This window comes from Bos taurus, chromosome 1 (genome assembly GCF_002263795.3).
Source record: "Bos taurus isolate L1 Dominette 01449 registration number 42190680 breed Hereford chromosome 1, ARS-UCD2.0, whole genome shotgun sequence".
Classification (NCBI taxonomy): domain Eukaryota; kingdom Metazoa; phylum Chordata; class Mammalia; order Artiodactyla; family Bovidae; genus Bos; species Bos taurus.
In genome coordinates, this window is record NC_037328.1 from 158,068,601 (window position 1) to 158,090,701 (window position 22,101).

Here is a 22,101-nt window from a genome sequence, read left to right on the forward strand (position 1 = left end):
TATTCTTGGAGAAGGAAATGGCAACCCATTCCAGTATTCTTGCTGGGAAAATCCCACGGGCAGAAGAGCCTGGCAGGCTACAGTTCAAGGGGTCGCAAAGAGGTGGACACGACTGAAGCAACTGAGCATGCACGTGCACCAGCTTATTCTATTAAAGTAAGATGCAAAAGGGTATATATAACATTATTTATAGATATAAAGGGGTAAAAGTTTGTTTTTGTACAAGAAAGGAAGGGAAGGGATAAGAGAAGGAAGTAGGAAGAAGGAAAGGATAAAACTAATAAAAATGGGGCAAGAGTATATAGGAGATAAAAGAGTTAGGGATTGAAACAAAACTCTGAATATATATATTTTTTTATGTAATTTTAATTTTGAGCTGTTTTTCATATTCAGAAAGGAGAAGGAAGAAAGGAAAGCAAATCTTGAAACTGAATAAAACAGAAACAAATGACTAACTGTATATCAAATTTATAATATAACTACACAGAGAAAAGAATTCAAATAAGTTATGTATATATACTCTATCTCCCTTAATGAGATACAATTCAAGAACAAATAAAGCAAGCAAAGAAATTTAGAACTGTACATAGTAGATGTGTTATTGCTAATGGTGTTGATATTTTAATTTTGAAAAAATTTAAAATATATATTGTAAGACCAAATTGAATGACTATATGGATGTTGTTGGGAACAGGGTTTTTTTCCTGTGGAAGAAGGGAAGATCATATGTGCAATGGTGAAAATGAAAAAGAAATCTGTGACGTTGTATTTGAATTGGAAATATTTTATAAAATCCTTATCATATGTATATTTTATTCCAGCCCTAAGGTCTAGTGATGACTTTGCAGGTGGCCAAAGTGGTAAAGAGTCCACTCGCCAATGCAGGAGATGTAAGTGACGCGGGTTAGATCCCTAGGACAGGAAGATCCCCTGGAGGAGGGCCGGGCAACCCACTCCAGTATTTTTGCCTGGAGAATCCCCAAGGACAGAGGAGCCTGGTGGGCTATAGTCCCTAGGGTCGCAAATGAGTTGGACGGTAGTGACGCAACTTAGCACGCACGCATGTGTTACTAAAAAAAAAGGGGGGGGGGTCTAATGATAGGGATACTGGGATACTGATCTATCCCAGTAGCAATGAGTTTATTATTCAAAATTCAGATCTTAGTTTCTGTATATCATTCTACATTAAAAGGAACCACAGCTTCATGGAGCAATGGAGGATTCCAGGTCTAAGGCAGGAAAAGTATAAAATGAGCCTGGAATATCTTGTGCTAGAAAATAAGGTGCACACAAAGCTTTCTTTGCAGGAAATAGTAATTGATAAATGTAGACAGAATGTGCCTTAGGTTTCGATGCTGGGAGGGATTGGGGGCAGGAGGAAAAGGGGACAACAGAGGATGAGATGGCTGGATGGCATCACTGACTCGATGGACGTGAGTCTGAGTGAACTCCGGGAGTTGGTGATGGACAGGGAGGCCTGGCGTGCTGCAATTCATGGGGTCGCAAAGAGTCGGACACGACTGAGCGACTGAACTGAGCTGAAACGGATATAATTATACCGAACCCACAGGACTGTTATGCAGAATAAGTGAGTGAGTACGTGTAAATGAAATAGTGTACAGAAAACACTGTGTTGGACAGTTATTGTATTACCCCACCCCCAGCCCCTTGAAAGAGACTATGAAAGCCAGCGCCTCCCTACGCCTAGCAGGGGATTCAGAGCAGCGACCACAGAGGTGTGAAAACCTCCGGGCTTACTAGAAGGAACACACCCTGAGAGCCGCGGTGTGACGCACTTCCGGCCTTTGTAGTTTATCGTTATCCAGGCTGAGATTGTCAAGGATTCGAAGGTGGTGCCGCGGCTGCCCGGTGAGCTTCGGAGTCGGGCTACCGCAGGGCCTTTGAAAAGTCCGGACTGTGCGCTGTGACTCTGGACTGGGTGTGGGGAGGAGGCAGCGGGTCTTCTTGGCCAGGGCTTGGCTGGAAAGGTGAGGGGCAGAGGAGGCTGCCCCGGAACCTGCAAGGGCCTTGTTAGTTGAAAGTCAGCGTCCGTGTCCCCACCCCCATCCCCTTCGTCTGTTCCTGAAACCTTCAAACACTTGGTCCTAGCACCGGTGTCCTTCGGAACTCTCTTTCCCTGCATCCTAGGATAAGATTAGGTTCCGATAGCCAGAATGGTTTGTATTTTCCCACGGCTGCCATTCTCTACTGGGGGCTTATTTTAAACAATGAGCACGACAGTTTTATAACATTGCCACAGCCTCTTTTAGTCTGATTCACTCAAGAATGTATAGGCTCTTGCCAACTGTTGATTTAAAACAAAACAAAACAAAACACGAATATTTAAATAGCACTTTCATGTCCGCCAGCACTGTTCAAAGCACTTTCCCGATATTAACTTAGTTCTAATAACTTTATGAGGTAGACACTAGTAGTATGTTACTTCCCCGTCCCGCCACCTTTTTTACTTTTTTAAGGCCCAGGAAGAAAATGAAGTTGAGTAACTAGCCCCGGGTTTTACAGCTGGTAATGGGGTGTACTCAGGATTCACATCCAGGGAGTCTGACTTCAGAGTCCATTTTCTTAAACCCTTTGCCGTGCTGACTCAGCTCTTTTTTTCTGTATTAGCTTTATTGTAAGGGAAGTGAGTTCCCTTATTTGAATATGGTGCTACCCCTTTTACACCTTAGTAATCTTGAACTTCTAGTTAGGATTTAAGTTTAGAGAGAGGAATATACTTGAGGACGTGTGCCGTCTGCAAACCTGATGAAGCAGCCATTTCATTTGTGTGTGTACACCTGTTTTCCCACCCACTCGCTGGTGTTGCGCTTTGATCAGTAGAAAAGATGACAGAGAAGAGGGAAATTGATCTCAGTGAAATTGAGTCAAGATTTGAAACACCATGGACCAGAATAGCACCAAGTGGCGCTAGCGGTAAAGACCCTGCCTGCCAATGCAGGAGACATTAGAGACGCGGGTTGGATCCCTGGGTTGAGATGACCTGGGGAGGGCATGGCAACCCACTCCAGCAGTCTTTCCTGGAGAGCCCCATGGACAGAGGAACCTGGCAGGCTGCAATCCATAGGGTCGCAAAGAGTCAGACACACTGAAGCGACTTAGCACCCGTGCATATCAGAAATGGTTTTCTGTTGGCAGAGCTCAAAGCTTCAGTTGCATTGTCTGTGAACAGAAAAGCTTTGACTTGAAACCAAGATGAGTAGGTAGCAAATAGGGAAAAGATATTTTTCAGGGGCCTGAAAAGTTGACTAAACAAGTGGTTGTTTATTCCTTTGAAACCAATCTTGGTTAATTGAGTAATTTGTACCCCAAAACTTTCTCACCCTAAAACAAGCTCAGCAGACCTGGTTCATGCTACCACCATCTCACCCCTGAACTATTACTTTAGCTTCTCTTCCTGCTTCTGCTTTCCCCATAGTCTTTTGTAGCAGCAGCCAGTTATGTTTTTATATTAAAACTGAGTAAAATTTTATCACCCCTCTTGCTTGAAACTTCCAGTAGCTTTCCTCGTCTCTTAGAGTACAAGGCAGAACCCTTATAATGGCTTTTCATGATCTGTTCCTAACCTGACTTCATCTCCTGTTCCTGTCTTGTTTGCCTTCTCTCTTCTAGCCACATTGGTTAACTAACTGTTCCTTGAAAAATGCATACATGTTCCTGCCTCCAAGAACTCAGTGTTCCCGTGCATGCAACAGTCTTTCTCCAGATAGTTCCATGATTTGCTCCTCACTTCCTTCAGGTCTCTGCTCAAATAATAGTTTATCAACAAGGCCTTCCTTGACTAACCCACATAAAATAGAAACCTTTCTTCCCTCTTACTATATCCTTTACATTTATTGTTCTGCATAGGATTTATCACTACTTGACATACATTTAATTATCATCTGGCCCCTCTGACCCCCTTTTGTCCTCCTGTCTCCTTCTTCCCCCTACATAGAGGAGAGATAGTGGTATAGTGATTGAGAATATGAATTCTAAAGGTAGGTTTTCTGGGTTTGAATTGCAGCCTCACCACTAACTACTTGTGACGCTTTGGGAGAATGATATAGACTCTTTATGCCTCAGTTTTCTCATCTGCAATATGGGGTTAATAATAGTACCTTAACTCATGGTTGCTTTGTGGATTAATTGAGTTAATATATGTAAAGCATCTAAAATGGTGCCCAGTACATTAAAAGCACTGTAAATGTCAATTATTGTTATAAGACTGTAAATTCCTTGAGGTGAAAACTGTTTTTGTTTGTAGCCCAAAAGAGTACCTGGAATATGGTAGGCTCTGAGTAAATATTTGCTAAATGAATGAATTGGCATATGAAAAGTTCAACAGAAAAAGATAATGTGGTCAGAGTGGTGGTGAGTTGGGGGAAAACATGAATTCAGGGATCCTATCTTTTGAGTAGAAACTGTCTCCACTCTTCCTGAGGTGGTCTATAGAAGTCAAGCAAGCCAAAGATGTTAGAAATTTGTGAAGGGATAATGTTCACAGGTAACCTGTGAAGGATGCTGTCTCATACCAATGTGCTTTTTTTTTTTCTTTGATGACTATAACCAATAATGGCAATATGAATTTAACTTTTCTTTTAGTTGTAGTATGATCAATGTTCACTAACAACTTAAATAATCTATCCTTAGTTTTTTAAATTTTGTGATGCCTGCCAATACTTATGAATGATGTAGGGTTATTTCTACAGTGAATTACAGTAATTTTACTTAAAATTAGAACAAAAATATTTAAAAAACTATAAGTCATGATCCCTATGTGGGTCGTGTAATCTATATAGTGGGTTATGACCAGGGTTTTTTGTTTTTTTCATTTTAAAAACTAGGATTTTAAAAATAAGAGTATATATCACATAAGGTAAGTATACATGGTATTTTGTAAAAAAAAATTATTTCCATTTTTGTGTTTGTGTATATCACACATGCACAAGCATATACTCATATGCACATGTATATGTGTTCTGGGTCATAATATAAAATATTTCTTACTAAAGGCCCTGGTCAAAAAAGTTTGAAAGCCTGTGCCCAAGAATGGTGCTTGGAAATCACTAGGTCACATAATTATTTTTCTTTCAGAAGATTGCCTGTCCTGATTAAGATTGTTCATAAGGTTAAGTGGTCATAGACATTTGTCTCTTTTTTAAAAAAATATTTATATATATTTCCCTGTTCCAGGTCTTAGTTTCAGCACACGTGATCTTTGACCTTTGTTGCAGCATGCAGGATCTTTAGATGTGTCATGTCGAATCTAGTTTTCCAACCAGGAATCACACCCAGGCCTCGTGCATTGGGAGTATGGAGTCTTAGTTACTGGATCACCATTGGAAATTCTGACATTTGTCTCTTTATTAGCACTTATTTTACATACAGTTGCCCACTCTCCATCCTTGAGGAGCTTCAAAGAGAAACAGTTTCCAAGAAATTAAAAGGTAAGAAAGAGCTAAAATTCTGTATTTTAAAAATAGTAAAACTAACATTTCCTTCATTTTACTATCTATGAGCCAAGCCCACTCCAGTTGACTACTTTCTGATTCTTTTGCCATTGTGTTTAGATCACTAGGATATTCATTTAATCTTTCAATAAAATTTATAAGAAAAAATATTTGAAAATTTTATAAGAAAAATAGTCATAGTAGTGATTAATTTTTTAAAAAAGATTATTTATTTATGACTGCTCTGAGTCTTCACTGCTGCATGCAGGCTTTCTCTAGCAGTGGGTGAGGGGGCTGGTCTGTAGCTGTGGTGCCCAAGCTTCTCAGTTCTATAGTTTCTTTTTTTTGCAGAGAAACGGGCTTCAGTAGTTGTGGTGCTTGGGCTCCATAGTTGTTGCTCATGGGCTCTAGAGCACAGGCTCAGTAGTTGTGGCCCACGGGCTTAGTTGCTCCACAGAATGTGGGATCTTTCTGGACCTGGGATTGAAACTATGTCCCCTGCACTGGCAGGCAAATTCTTTGCCACTGAACCACCAGAGAAGCCCCACAGTCATGGTAATTTATAATACTTTAGAGTTTACCAAACTGCCTGCTTCTTTGTGCTCTGTATCTGTGCTCTTATTTAATTTCTATATCAACCTAGAGAGGTAGACAAGGTTGGCTTTAGGATTCCTATGTTATAGATTAAGTAGACTAAAGTGCAGAAGGTGAAGCCCAAGACTGTGGAGGGAGTACCTGGGGATCAGTCTCAATTCCAGGTTTCCCTGCTCCAAGCAGGCATCTCTTCCCTCCAGACCTAACGTGCTTCAAAGAATTCAGCTTCTTTTCCCCAGGCACATTTTTGTTTTTGTTGTTCCTCATTCTATTTATTTATCTTCTTTACTTTCCCTCCCTACTCCTTTTTCTTTCCTTTTTCTCCTTGATTCTTAGTGTCTTCTGTGACATCTTGGAACCAAAGTGTTTGTTTACCTCCATTCAACTAAAAACTGCCTGAGTCTAGTATCTTGCCATTCAAATGGAAACCCAGGATATTCAAACTGATTTATTTGAGCTGATTCATTCAGGATGATCAAACAGTCCCTTCAATAAATCTCAGGGAGAGGGCATTGTTTTGGTTTTGTTTTCCTTCCTATATTACCTTCACCAGTATTTGCTTAATCATTATCATTATTATTATTAATCATGCATTCATGTTCTTCATTAGAGTTACTGATTTGGGTATAAATACTTCCAGTGCCTACCAGCAAAAAGAATTTTCTTCATTTTCTTTCCTGCAAATTATTTTTTAGATTTTGGAATTTCCAGAAGAAAAGATCAAGAGGGAATTATTAAGATTAGATTCTTTTTCTGAATAGCCACAGCCTTGGCCCTTCAGACTCCAGAGATGCACGAGGGACTTCTAGCAGTGAAAGTGAAAGAGGAAAAGGGGGACCACACAAGAATGGGCCAGGAACCTGGCCTGTCAGGAGATAACCCTCATACCAGGGAGATCTTTCGTAGACGCTTCAGACAGTTCTGCTACCAGGAGACACCAGGGCCCCGAGAGGCTCTTCGAAGACTCCAGGAGCTCTGCCATCAGTGGCTGAGACCAGAGATGCACACCAAAGAGCAGATCCTGGAGCTGCTGGTGCTGGAGCAGTTCCTAACCATCCTGCCTGAGGAGCTCCAGGCCTGGGTGAGAGAGCACCGCCCAGTGAGTGGAGAAGAGGCGGTAATTGTGCTGGAGGATTTGGAGAGAGAGCTGGATGAACCAAGAGAGCAGGTGGGAAGAAGGGAGAACAAGGATTTGTGCTTGTATGGTGAAGCATGGGGTTTCAGTGCAGTAAGAGGAAGAGGAGGAAAAGATGGATTTCTTTATACCTGACTTGATCTGTAATAGACTCTTTAATCTCTCCACCTTTTCTCTTTGCCAGTTTCTTGATCCATCTTTTCCTATCCATTGATCCTGAGAAGGCCTTGCAGTATCTTCTCTGATATTTGGTTTCCAATTGTCCTTAATTTTTGCCAGGTCCCAGCCCGTGATCATGAACAAAAGGAGCTTGTGAAGGAGAAAGCAGCTCTAGGAACAGCCCAGGAGTCATCAAGTAGCCAGCTCCAAACCTTGGAAGAGCGGCCTCAGTGGAACTTGAGAGGGGTGGGCCCGATTCAGGAGATTGGTGAGGATTAGAATTTGCTCAGGAAGCCTAAGTCATTCCCCGAATGGTCATCAATTCAGCATGTTTACTTGTTGTTTACTTTGGGCCCAGCATTGTGCTGGGTACTGGAGAAGCAGTGATGAGCAAGGTAGACATGGTCCTTGCCCTTAGGGAGTTTACAGTCTGGTGGGAGAGGTAGACAATAAACAGGCAATTGTGATACAGGGCATCTTCTCACTGAAGCCCAAGTATAATTATTAAGAGTGGGAAAGTAAATAGAAAACATGGTTGCTTGTCCCCTTCCACCCACTCTCCTGACCAGTATTTTTCTTTCTTTGGGAACACAACATTCATGTAATCCATTTATTATTTCAGACAATGAGACTGGAACTTGGAATGTGGAGTTAGCTCCAAAGAGGGAGCTGTCTAAAGAAAAGAAATCTCTTGTGGAGGCACCTGAAAAACTGAATGGTGATACTATTCCAGTGCCTGAATATGGAGAGACCTGTGACCAGGAAGGTAGACTGGAGAGGCAACGGGGAAGCTCTTCAGTGGAAAGACCCTATGTCTGCAGTGACTGTGGGAAAAGCTTCACCCAGAATTCCATCCTTACTGAGCACCAGAGAACGCACACGGGCGAGAAGCCCTATGAGTGTGATGAGTGTGGGCGGGCCTTCAGCCAGCGGTCAGGCCTGTTCCAGCACCAGAGACTCCACACTGGGGAGAAGCGCTATCAGTGCAGCGTTTGTGGCAAAGCCTTTAGCCAGAATGCTGGGCTTTTTCATCATCTCAGGATCCACACGGGGGAAAAGCCGTACCAGTGCAATCAGTGCAGTAAGAGCTTTAGTCGACGTTCTGTCCTCATTAAGCATCAGAGAATTCACACTGGAGAAAGACCTTATAAATGTGACAAATGTGGCAAGAACTTCATCTACCATTGCAACCTCATCCAGCATCGGAAAGTCCACCCCATGGCTGAATCCAGCTAGCTCCTTGGAACAGGTAGGGCAACATTTCCTGATGCCAGACTGCTGGGCAAGGAAGCCAGGGTCCTGGTTCTTACTTTGTCCCTGAGAGAACAATAGTATTAATAATTTAATCCTCTAGTAATAGGAAGCTCCAGAGAAAGCCAGTGAAAGTGTCCTGATTTTTAGGCTGAGATCAGATCAGTCACTCAGTCGTGTCTGACTCTTTGCGGCCCCATGAATCGCAGCACTCCAGGCCTCCCTGTCCATCACCAACTCCCGGAGTTCACTGAGACTCACGTCTATCAGGACGTCATTATCAGTCAGTAATGCCATCCAGCCATCTCATCCTCTGTCATCCCCTTCTCCTCCTGCCCCCAATCCCTCCCAGCATCAGAGTCTTTTCCAATGAGTCAACTCTTTGCATGAGGTGGCCAAAGTACTGGAGTTTCAGCTTTAGCATCATTCCTTCCAAAGAAATTCCAGGGCTGATCTTTAGAATGGACTGGTTGGATCTCCTTGTAGTCCAAGGGACTCTCAAGAGTCTTCTTCAACACCACAGTTCAAAAGCATCAATTCTTCGGCGCTCAGCCTTCTTCACAGTCCAACTCTCACATCCATACATGACCACAGGAAAAACCATAGCCTTGACTAGACGGACCTTTGTTGGCAAAGTAATGTCTCTGCTTTTGAATATGCTATCTAGGTTGGTCATAACTTTCCTTCCAAGGAGTAAGCATCTTTTAATTTCACAGCTGCAGTCACCATCTGCAGTGATTTTGGAGCCCAGAAAAATAAAGTCTGACATTGTTTCCACTGTTTCCCCATCTATTTCCCATGAAGTGGTGGGACCAGATGCCATGACCTTTGTTTTCTGAATGTTGAGCTTTAAGCCAACTTTTTCATTCTCCACTTTCACTTTCATCAAGAGGCTTTTGAGTTCCTCTTCACTTTCTGCCATAAGGGTGGTGTCATCTGCATATCTGAGGTTATTGATATTTCTCCCGGAAATCTTGATTCCAGCTTGTGTTTCTTCCAGTCCAGCATTTCTCATGATGTACTCTGCATAGAAGTTAAAAAAGCAGGGTGACAATATACAGCCTTGACGAACTCCTTTTCCTATTTAGAACCAGTCTGTTGTTCCATGTCCAGTTCTAACTGTTGCTTCCTGACCTGCATACAAATTTCTCAAGAGGCAGATCAGGTGGTCTGGTATTCCCATCTCTTTCAGAATTTTCCACAGTTTATTGTGATCCACACAGTCAAAGGCTTTGGCATAGTCAATAAAGCAGAAACAGATGTTTTTCTGGAACTCTCTTGCTTTTTCCATGATCCAGCGGATGTTGGCAATTTAATCTCTGGTTTCTCTGCCTTCTCTAAAACCAGCTGGAACATCGGGAAGTTCACGGTTCACATATTGCTGAAGCCTGGCTTGGAGAATTTTGAGCATTACTTTACTAGCATGTGAGATGAGTGCGATTGTGCGGTAGTTTGAGCATTCTTTGGCATTGCCTTTCTTTGGGATTGGAATGAAAACTGACCTTTTCCAGTCCTATGGCCACTACTGAGTTTTCCACATTTGCTGGCATATTGAGTGCAGCACTTTCACAGCATCATCTTTCAGGATTTGAAATAGCTCAACTGGAATTCCATCACCTCCACTAGCTTTGTTCGTAGTGATGCTTTCAAAGGCCCACTTGACTTCACATTCCAGGATGTCTGGCTCTAGGTCAGTGATCACACCATCGTGATTATCTGGGTCATGAAGCTCTTTTTTGTACAGTTCTTCTGTGTATTCTTGCCACCTCTTCTTAATATCTTCTGCTTCTGTTAGGTCCATACCATTTCTGTCCTTTATCGAGCTCATCTTTGCATGAAATGTTCCTTTGGTATCTCTGATTTTCTTGAAGAGATCCCTAGTCTTTCCCATTCTGTTGTTTTCCTCTATTTCTTTGCATTGATCGCTGAAGGCTTTCTTATCTTTTCTTGCTATTCTTTGGAACTCTGCATTCAGATGTTTATATCTTTCCTTTTCTCCTTTGCTTTTCGCTTCTCTTCTTTTCACAGCTATTTATAAGGCCTCCCCAGACAGCCATTTTGCTTTTTTGCATTTCTTTTCTATGGGAATGGTCTTGATCCCTGTCTTCTGTACAATGTCACGAAGCTCATTCCATAGTTCATCAGGCACTCTATCTATCAGATCTAGGCCCTTAAATCTATTTCTCACTTTCACTGTATAATCATAAGGGATTTGATTTAGGTCATACCTAAGGTCTAGTGGTTTTCCCTACTTTCTTCCATTTAAGTCTGAATTTGGCAATAAGGAGTTCATGGCTGAGAGAAGCATAGTATCTTAAATACAACTGTCAAAGTCTCTTTGGTCAGTGACATCCATAACTTTGCAACACTGTTATTGCATTGATTTCATAATTTCATACATATCTGTCCAAAAAGTTTTCTAGATATGCTTCAGGAAAACTTTATCCTAGTTTTTTAAAACTTATTTTAAGTCTTAAAAATTATATGCAACCTGAATACAAAAAGTCAAAGGTAGTATTTAAAAATTAATTTAAAAATAATTTCCGTAAAATCTATAATATAAACTATTAGATTAGTTTCTATTTGCATAAGATAGGAAAATTTGCCTTCTAACCTACAAAAGGGGGCACTTGGATCTTTCCATACACAAAAGGCTTTTCCCTGTAGAGGTTTAGTAACTCAGCCCTCAGTTAAAAACCAAGAAATTGATTATTAAAAATCTGATATCTCACTTAAGATCTTTGTTGTGAAAATATAGGTCTAACTGTATTTTTGCTGTGACTTGAGCATTTTGGGGTTTTTATTTAGCCTTTTGTTAAGGAAAATTTCAGACATATACAAAAGTAGAGAGAAAAGTATGATTGGTCTTCCATGCTGATTGCTTTTTATAGCCTCCATGCTTCTCAGTGCTATTTATTGATTACTACCAAAGTCATACATTAAAAAACTCCTTTCCCTTAACACTGAGTGTTATGAAGCTTTATACTAAGGCCAGGAGACAAAGAAGTGGAATATCTATGGTGATAACAATCTGGATTGGAATATTATATACACATGCAGGTAACTTAAGAGTAATAGAACACAATAAGGGACCTCAGCGTCATTTCTGCATGCCCTTTATTAACAGATATGGATACAGAAGCTCTAGAAGTGACTGTGTAACATCACACAGCTAGTTAATGCAGCTGGAACTAGAACCCTCTCTCCTTACTCTTAGTGCAGTGCTCTTTCTGCTGAGCCATCGGAAGCATTGTATTGCCATATGCAACTTAGAGCACTTACAAGGCATTACAATTTTGCTTTTTAGCTCAACAAACCTGCCCGTTTATTTGTTTCAATAGATGTACAGCCTATTTAATTTACAGTGGAGTCCCAAGAAAGATTCCTCCTACTTATTTCTCATTTGAGGCATTTCATTTATTTTTGTAATGAGTGATTATTTTTAACTTTAAATTTTAATTTACTTAGAAGGAGTTTTTAAAAAAGATAATTCATTCTGCACCTGGTTCTAATATCAAAACATTAAAAAAGGTCCCTATCTTTCCCCTTGTAGGTAGTCATTTAACTAGTTTCTTAATACTTTTCAGGGTTTCTTTATGTAAATACAAGAAAATATGAATATAATTTTATTCCCTTGATTACGCAGAATGATAGCATACTATTCACACCCTTCTACATCTTGTTGTTTTCATGAAACAGTGTAATCTTCAGATATTTCTGCCTTATAACAGCAAGCTTCCTTACTCTGTTTACAAGTTGGTGATATATCATTTGTTGGTGCTGCACAGTTCAATGTACTCCTACAGATGAAAAATTGCTACTTCAGAATGTTGTATATTGTTTTATTCTTTTCCCTAGTTTGGTCCAAGTCAAACTCTTTCTGTTTAAAAGCTAACAACCTCCACATGAGCTAGAAAACAAGATTTGGATGATTAGAAGTGCACATAATGCTTATGTTGAGAAATGAAGTTATAAGTGATGTTTTTTATTTCATGTATTTTGTTCTGTTATATATTCTTAAACCTAACATTTCAAACTGTTAGTGTCACTACCTGTGACTAATTGTATGTATTATCAACAATTTTAGAAGAAGAAAACCTTAAATTTCCTCAAGAGTATATAGTTTATTGTGTCTTGAGGTTTAAATTCTTATCCAACAGAAATACATAGGGATTTTAGGATGAAGTTAAAGAAAATATAGTAGGATAAGTTTGCAATAAAATCAACTTCTCAAGTTAAATATATACTCCATATAGTGATATAATAGGCTTCCCAGGTGGCTCAGTGGTAAAGAATCCACAGAGCTATTGCAGGAGCCACAGGAAATGTGGGTTCGATCCCTGGATGAGGAAGTGGCAGCCCATTCCAGTATTCTTGCTTTGATAATCCCATGGACACAGGAGCTACAGTCCATGGGATTGCAAAGAGTTGGACACGACTAAGCAATTGAGCACATAGTTATATAGTATTTATACTATTATAGTTTGAGTTCATAAGTTTTAAATGCTTCTCCAAGATGCTGAAGCAGCATGTTTGTTAGCTTTTAAAATATTTAAAATATGAACAGATTAGGATTTTAGAGGAAGTATTTCTAATGAACTGAGTTTTTACATTTGCAATTGAAGGTTGAATGTTTGATTTGTTCTGTGCTTGTTTTTTTGTTTTGTTTTTTTATAGCTTTTCAAAAATTCTTAATTTTCTCAACAGCTGGTAAAACACCAAGAAACAAAATATGTTATATATGCTGTAGAGACAGATGTACTCTTAGAATGCAATGATGGTTCATGCAATTAAAATGACTTACAGTTCACCAAACTAACTTTCCTTGTTTTCTGATACTGATTGTACTAATTCTCTTATGCTAATTCTTTTATCTAGGATCCACATTCCTCATTATTTGAGAAATAATATTTGACTTAACCTGTAGGCAATGCAGTCACAAAGAGTTGGACATGACTTAGCAACTGAGCATGGACACAGACAATGGCATGAAGACCTTGGCTGTTTCTGTGATTATTCCAGTCTTCCAGACCAGAAATTCTTAGTTGTCTCTTTACATTTCTAAACTTCCCTCACTTCTCTCTTTTCCCATCCTGGCTCCTTTTATTCACCTATGAAGTCTCTAGTGTTGAACTCATTTCAGGTGTTCCCTGGACCAGTATCCATCCCTCCCTGTGCCCTTGAAAAGTCCAATCTGAAAGAGATTTTTGGTTTTATTTTTGAGCAAGATGTAAGAAATTCAGTTTTATGATTGAGCAAGGTATAAGAAATATTGATTCAAATCCAATTAAATAGGCTTATTGGTTCTTGAAGGATAGTCCAGCACCCCTTTCAGCAGTTAGGACAGTGGACACTACATCAAGAAATGGTTAAGTGGGATGTCCTTGGTGGTCTAGTGGTTGACTCTGCTTCCACTGCAGGGAGCCTGGTTCTGTCCCTGGTCAGGGAACTAGGATCCTACATGCCTTGCTAAGTCGCTTCAGTTGTGTCCGACTCTGTGCAACCCCATAGACGGCAGCCCACCAGGTTCCCCCATCCCTGGGATTCTCTAGGCAAGAACACTGGAGTGGGTTGCCATTTCCTTCTCCAATGCATGAAAGTGAAAAGTCAAAGTGAAGTCGCTCAGTCGTGTCCAACTCTTAGTGACCCCATGGACTGCAGCCTACCAGGCTCCTCTGTCCATGGGAGTTTCCAGGCAAGAGTACTGGAGTGGGGTGCCATTGCCTTCTCCCTACATGCCTTAGGTGCAACCAAAAAAAAAAAAAAAGAGGAAGAAATGGCTAAGTGTCTTGCAACTAAAACCTACCTAGAGTTGTGGATAGAGCCCTGAAGATTCTCTTTCACTATAATTTTGAGTTGAAGGTCAGGACTCTAGGAGAATCAAGACTGTCCATATTTTTATATTTGGAAATGATTCCTATTTTCTGTATCTGACAATGCTTTCCTTTAAAAAAAGTAACTTCTAGTAGAAGATTTTTTTAATATTTTGCTAGTAAGACAGAAGTTATTTCTGAGGAGATTCTAAATGAAAGTATACCTAAGGTCAAAATTTTATAAAATATGAAGATTTTCTGTTTTAGAATTTTTAAATACAAAATATATACCAACATATGTGGGTCATTGGTTAAATGTTGAGTTAATAATGGAGAGAAATGTAGATTCTTTGCAGAGGGAGATGGAGGATAGAGGAAAGTGTTTTTGGCCGAAGGACTAGAGTGAGGCAAGACCCTAATTTAAGACATGTTCAAGAGGCAAAGGGTTTCCAGTTTGTCTGGGTCACAGAGTTCCTGCAGGGAAGTGCAGGAGTGGGAGATTGTAGGTGGGGGCCAGATTGAGGGCCTTGAACACTTTTCTAATGCATTGAGTCTTTGTTTGATAGGCAGTGTAGAATCATCAAAGGTATAGTAGGAGCTTTTCAGTATATAGTCAGAGAATGCATACATGCATGCAAGTCACTTGAGTTGTGTCCGACTCTTTGCAACCCCATGAACCATAGTCCATCAGGCTCCTCTGTTCGTGGGATTTTCCGGGCAAGAATACTGGTGTGGGTTGCCATTCTCTGATTCTCCTTTTCCAAGAATAAAAAAATACTGAGATTTAAAAAGAAATTTTGGAGTTTAGCTCATTTCATACCTACTTGAGAAAAGTGAAACCCAAGTGGTTAGTTATGGTGATCTGTTTTTTAGCCATATTAAAAAAGTTTTTTTAAAAAACTATGAACAAAGATCACTGTGAATTATATGTAGTTTCATGAACACTTAGACTTGGAGCCCTGAGACACATTTTCAGTTCAGTTCAGTTCAGTCGCTCAGTCGTGTCCGACTCTTTGCGACCCCATGAATCGCAGCACGCCAGGCCACCCTGTCCATCACCAACTCCCAGAGTTCACTCAGACTCACGTCCATTGAGTCAGTGATGCCATCCAGCCATCTCATCCTCTGTCGTCCCCTTCTCCTCCTGACACATTTTAGGCATCAGCAAAAAACAGATGAAAAGAGGAAAAGGATGGCCAAAATGTGAGAATACAAAAACGAATCAGAGGGCAACAATGGTGTCCAAAGAGAAAAAATAAAAAATAAAAAGATAGATACAGAGACATCTTTACCAAGTGATGTTCTTCATCTTCACAGTACGTATTAGAAGTCCCTCCATCTCAGTTGTTTCAAGTGTCTTAGGTACTGGTGTCTCAAGCAGTGGTAATCTCTGCCTTTGGTTCTCATTTATTTTAATACTATCCATAAAAAGGAGAACTGGGAGAAGAACACAGTCTGTAAATTACCCTGTGATGTTTTTAGGTCTCTGGACCCACATTCAGATTTCCATGCTAGCAACCTTAGCTCTATGATGAAGTCACTGTTTCTTGGTGTCTACCTGTGTTAGAATCACCTAGGCTGTTTGAAGTGCAGTTGCCCGGCCCCACCCCAGACGGACAAAATCAGTGGTTAGGTTACTCAGAGGGACTCAGTTATTCAAAGAATTAAAACAGTGGAGGGCAAGCCATCCTCTGCCCCTTTTGTTGCTGCTCTTCCCATAGGTGGGTGTTGATTATTGCTTCTGACCCTGGGAACCGAGTGAGGGTAATTGTCAGTTGGTATCTTAAGAGACTCTTCTGGAGAGTGATCCTAAGGGCTGAAAGCTCAGAGGACCTGGTGCTAAGGGAACCTAGGGCTGCGCAGCATCCGGTGAGAGTGGCCAGGTGTCCTCATTGGGGTAGAAAGAAACAAGCCCAGATTGAGTGGCTCCTGGACACCAGAGGTTACAAAAGAACCCTTGTCGACTTGCCTGCCTTATCGATTAGGAGGAAACCTCTGAGCATGCACCTTGATAGCTCAGTTGGTAAAGAATCGGCCCGCAATGTGGGAGACGTGGATTCAATCCCTGGGTTGGGAAGATCCCTTGTAGAAGGGAAGGGCTACCCTCTCCAGTACTCTGGCCTGGAGAATTCCATGGACAGTCCATGGGGTCGCAAACAGTCGGACACAACTGAGCGGCTTTCACTTTCACTTTCTGAGCTCGCAAAGTTGGGTCAGTTGCCAGTTCAGTTCAGTTCAGTCGCTCAGTCTTGTCTGACTCTTTGCGACCCCATGAATCAAAGCACGCCAGGCCTCCCTGTCCATCACCAACTCCCGGAGTTCACTCAAACTCATGTCCATCAAGTCGGTGATGCCATCCAGCCATCTCAACCTCTGTTGTCCCCTTCTCCTCCTGCCCCCAATCCCTCCCAGCATCAGGGTCTTTTCCAATGAGTCAACTCTTCGCATGAGGTGGCCAAAGTATTGGAGTTTCAGCTTCAGCATCAGTCCTTCCAATGAACACCCAGGACTGATCTCCTTTAGGATGGACTGGTTGGATCTCCTTGCAGTCCAAGGGACTCTCAAGAATCTTCTCCAACACCACAGTTCAAAAGCATCAATTCTTCGGCGCTCAGCTTTCTTCACAGTCCAACTCTCACATCCATACATGACCACTGGAAAAACGATAGCCTTGACTACACAGACCTTTGATGGCAAAGTAATGTCTCTGCTTTTGAATATGCTATCTAGGTTGGTCATAACTTTCCTTCCAAGGACTAAGCATTTTTTAATTTCATGGCTGCAATCACCATCTGCAGTGATTTTGGAGCCCCCAAAAATAAAGTCTGACACTGTTTCCACTGTTTCCCCATCTATTTCCCATGAAGTGATGGGACCAGATGCCATGATCTTCGTTTTATGAATGTTGAGCTTTAAGCCAACTTTTTCACTCTCCACTTTCACTTTCATCAAGAGGCTTTTGAGTTCCTCTTCACTTTCTGCCATAAGGGTGGTGTCATCTGCATATCTGAGGTTATTGATATTTCTCCCGGCAATCTTGATTCCAGCTTGTGCTTCTTCCAGTCCAGCATTTCTCATGATGTACTCTGCATAGAAGTTAAATAAGCAGGGTGACAATATACAGCCTTGATGTACTCCTTTTCCTATTTGGAACCAGTCTGTTGTTCCATATCCAGATCTAACTGTTGCTTCCTGACCTGCATATAGGTTTCTCAAGAGGCAGGTCAGGTGGTCTGGTATTCCCATCTCTTTCAGAATTTTCCACAGTTTATTGTGATCCACACAGTCAAAGGCTTTGGCATAGTCAATAAAGCAGAAATAGATATTTTTCTGGAACTCTCTTGCTTTTTCGATGATCCAGACATTGGCAATTTGATCTCTGGTTCCTCTGCCTTCTCTAAAACCAGCTGGAACATCGGGAAGTTCACGGTTCACATATTGCTGAAGCCTGGCTTGGAGAATTTTGAGCATTACTTTACTAGCGTGTGAGATGAGTGCAATTGTGCGGTAGTTTGAGCATTCTTTGGCATTGTCTTTCTTTGGGATTGGAATGAAAACGGACCTTTTCCAGTCCTGTGGCCACTACTGAGTTTTCCACATTTGCTGGCATATTGAGTGTAGCACTTTCACAGCATCATCTTTCAGGATTTGAAATAGCTCAACTGGAATTCCATCACCTCCACTAGCTTTGTTCGTAGTGATGCTTTCTAAGGCCCACTTGACTTCACATTCCAGGATGTCTGGCTCTAGGTCAGTGATCACACCATCATGATTATCTTGGTCGTGAAGCTCTTTTTTGTACAGTTCTTCTGTGTATTCTTGCCATCTCTTCTTAATATCTTCTGCTTCTGTTAGGTCCATACCATTTCTGTCCTTTATCGAGCCCATCTTTGCATGAACTTTTCCGTTGGTATCTCTAATTTTCTTGAAGAGATCTCTAGTCTTTCCCATTCTGTTGTTTTCCTTTATTTCTTTGCATTGATTGCTGAGAAAGGCTTTCTTATCTCTTCTTGCTATTCTTTGGAACTCTGCATTCAGATGTTTATATCTTTCCTTTTCTCCTTTGCTTTTCACTTCTCTTCTTTTCACAGCTATTTGTAAGGCCTCCTCAGACAGCCATTTTTCTTTTTTTGCATTTCTTTTCCATGGGGATGGTCTTGATCCCTGTCTCCTGTACAGTGTCTTGAACCTCTGTCCATAGTTCATCAGGCACTTTGTCTATCAGATCTAGTCCCTTAAATCTATTTCTCACTTCCACTGTGTAATAAGGGATTTGATTTAGGTCATACCTGAATGGTCTAATGGTTTTTCCCACTTTCTTCAATTCAAGTCTGAATTTGGCAATAAGGAGTTTATGATCTGAGCCACAGTCAGCTCCCGGTCTTGTTTTTGCTGTTATATAGAGCTTCTCCATCTTTGGCTGCAAAGAATATAATCAATCTGATTTTGGTGTTGACCATCTGGTGATGTCCATGTATAGAGTCTTCTCTTGTGTTGTTGAAAGAGGGTGTTTGCTATGACCAGTGCATTCTCTTGGCAAAACTCTATTAGTCTTTGCCCTGCTTCATTCCATATTCCAAGGGCAAATTTGCCTGTTACTCCAGGTGTTTCTTGACTTCCTACTTTTGCCTCCAGTCCCCTATAATGAAAAGGACATCTTTTTTGGGTGTTAGTTCTAAAAGGTCTTGTAGGTCTTCATAGAACCGTTCAATTTCAGCTTCTTCAGCCTTACTAGTTGGGGCATAGGCTTCGATTACCACGATATTGAATGGTTTGCCTTGGAAATGAACAGAGATCATTCTGTCGTTTCTCAGATTGCATCCAAGTACTTCATTTTGGACTCTTTTGTTGACCATGTTGGCTACTCCATTTCTTCTAAGGGATTCCTGCCCACAGTAGTAGATATAATGGTCAAGGTCAGGAGGGGTGGCCGTGAGAAGATACCCCTCATCCAAGGTAAGGAGAAGCGGCTGCGCTTCCGTGAAGAGATACCCATGTCCAAGGTAAGAGAAACCCAAGTAAGGTGGTAGGTGTTGCAAGAGGGCATCAGAAAGCAGACACACTGAAACCATACTCACAGAAAACGAGCCAATCTGATCACATGGACCACAGCCTTGTCTCACTCAATGAAACTAAGTCATGCCATGTGGGGCCACCCAAGACAGACGGGTCACGGTGGAGAGGTTTGACAGAACGTGGTCCACTGGAGAAGGGAATGGCAAACCACTTTAGTATTCTTGCCTTGAGAACCCCATGAACAGTATGCAAAGGCAAAATGATAGGATACTGAAAGGGGAACTCCCCGGGTCACTAGGTGCCCAATATGCTACTAGAGATCAGTGGAGAAATAACTCCAGAAAGAATGAAGGGGTGGAGCCAAAGCAAAAACAATACCCAGTTGTGGATGCGACTGATGATAGAAGCAAGGTCCAATGCTGTAAAGAGCAATATTGCATAGAACCTGGAATGTCAGGTCCATGAATTAAAGCAAATTGGAAGTGGTCAAACAGGAGATGGCAAGAGTGAACGTCGACATTCTAGGAATCAGCGAACTAAGATGGACTGGAATGGGTGAATTTAACTCAGTTGCCAGACCAACCACGAAAATGACAGGTCCTCTGAGTTTCCTAGAGAGGCGGCTGAGGAACCGACGGAGATGCGTTTGAGTGTTGTGACGTATTTCCAGTTCCTGGTGTGAGCTGTGGCTTAAATACCCCTTTCCTTGGTTGACTCAGGACTGTAACTGGAGTAGGTGGAAACCTGGTTCATCCCGAGGCTGGATGCTCCATTTTTGGTTTAGTCGCCAAGTCACGTCCAACTCTTTTTGAGACCCCACAGACTGGAGCCTGCCGGACTCCCCTGTCTGTGGGATTTCCCAGGCAAGAATACTGGAGTGGGTTGCCATTTACTTCTGCAGAGATCTTGGGGCTGGATTGGGGGTGTTGTCCTCTTTTCCTAGGCCTGGCTTGGGTTCCTCTTCCTTGCCTTACATAGATCCCTCAGGACCGGACTCTTCCATGTTGGAGCTTCTGTAAGTTTCAGCGATGCAGAGAGCTAAACACAAACAGGGTACAGGGCTGGGTCTGTGTGCACCATCTGGTTTTCGAAGGAGACGCATTTACTAGCGGGGAAACTCCTCCAGTGTCCATCGGTTGATGGACCTTAAGGCTAAAACATGGTTTCTTACACTTTTCGTGAACTTAACTGAGCAGTTTCTCAGTTTTCATGAAAAGCTCTTATAGTAATGGTCATGATTACATATTTGTAGAGGTTTAGTTCTTAAAAAATAAAACTATAACGCGATCCTCACAGTTTTGCAAAGCAAAGGGAAGTGCTCGTTCATTTCTGTGGCGAAGAAAACAGATTCAAAAGTGTGGCAGGGAAGTAGAGGAGGGTGGCAGCTCATTACTGTCAGGTAAATGTAGAAATCCAAGTTTCTACTTGATTGCCATTTAGGTTCTCCTTACTGTTGGGTAGGGGTAGAAATTCTGAGTTTCATGTGGTCACCACAGACACTGTGTGAGCGCTGATTAGTTATTGCTGAGTGATGGTGGAAGTCCGGACCTCACTGGCCCTTTTCTGACGTTGCCTTAGTGTCACCGTTCCCTACTTACCCTGCCACAGTAGTTTCAGGGAAAACCAGCTAAAACTAAGGTTTAATTAAGATCCAGTCTCATAACACAGTACAAATAGCAATAAAAAAATCCGAAATACCAAGAACCAGGAGATCGCAAATGGAATGAAAAGAGATGCCAACACCAAGCGAATAGAGGTTTTAGAATTAACAGAGGTTTTAGAATTAAACAGAAATTTATAGCAATCATGATTAAAAAAAAAAAAAGCTTCGATGAGGGACTTTCCTGGTGGTCCAGTGGCTAAGACTTCTCTCCTGATGCAGAGGGCTCCAGTTCAACATCTGGTAGGGGAATTAGATCTCACATAGTGCAACTTAGGGGCTTCCCTGGTGGCTCAGAGGTTAAAGCATCCACCTGCAGTGTGGGAGACCTGGGTTCGATCCTGGGTCGGGAAGATTCCCTGGAGAAGGAAATGGCAACCCACTCCAGTATTCTTGCCTGGAGAATCCTATGGATGGAGGAGCCTGGTGGACTATAGTCCATGGGGTTGCAAAGAGTTGGACATGACTGAGCGACTCACATCACTTCTGTTGCAACTAAAGATCCTGCATGCTGCAAGAAAATCAGAGATCCGGTGTACTGCAACTAAGACCTGGTGCAGCCAGATAAACGTTTTTTTAAAAAAAGCTTCAATGGGAAATTGTGAACACATATAAAAGAAGTGAAAATATAGAAAGAAACCCTCAGCAAGGAAATAGAAAGTCCTAGCAAGTAAATAGAAAATGTAAAAAAAAAATCAAGTGGAAATTTGAGAACTGAAAAATACAGTTATAATATTAAAAGCTCTGTGGGTGGCCTTAACAACAGGATGGAGGCTAGAGAAAATCTGAACTAGAAGACTAAACAACAGGAATAACCCAGTTCTACAACAGAGAAAATAAGCTGGAGATGGGGAAAAGGAGAAACAGGGGTAGTAGGCTGAAAAATAGTCACCCAAAGATACGTTTCACTTCCTAATCACCAGAACCTAAAAATATTATGTGGCAGAACAGTGAATATTATTTTATATGGCAAAATAAGTGATTAAGGATCTTGAGAAAAGGAAGATTGATCCTGAATTATCC

The 22,101-nt window shown here is 41.5% G+C and overlaps 1 protein-coding gene across 3 annotated transcripts; it reads left to right on the top strand.

The window, feature by feature from the left end:
- The first annotated feature begins 1,692 nt into the window (after positions 1-1,692).
- On the top strand, positions 1,693-19,841 carry ZSCAN23 (zinc finger and SCAN domain containing 23). 3 transcript variants are annotated; one of them, XM_059889752.1, is made up of 6 exons: positions 1,693-1,869; positions 5,194-5,447; positions 6,806-7,212; positions 7,459-7,606; positions 7,961-8,587; positions 15,561-19,841. In XM_059889752.1, the coding sequence occupies exons 2-5, from the start codon at positions 5,258-5,260 to the stop codon at positions 8,572-8,574; spliced, it is 1,359 nt and encodes a 452-aa protein (XP_059745735.1). In that variant the 5' UTR covers positions 1,693-1,869; positions 5,194-5,257; the 3' UTR covers positions 8,575-8,587; positions 15,561-19,841. The 3 variants fall into 3 exon arrangements, with proteins under 3 accessions (XP_059745735.1, XP_010799687.1, XP_010799688.1); XM_010801385.4 differs by lacking the exon at positions 15,561-19,841 and having other exon boundaries at positions 7,961-14,391; XM_010801386.4 differs by lacking the exon at positions 15,561-19,841 and having other exon boundaries at positions 5,371-5,447; positions 6,740-7,212; positions 7,961-14,391.
- The last annotated feature ends 2,260 nt before the right edge of the window (positions 19,842-22,101 follow it).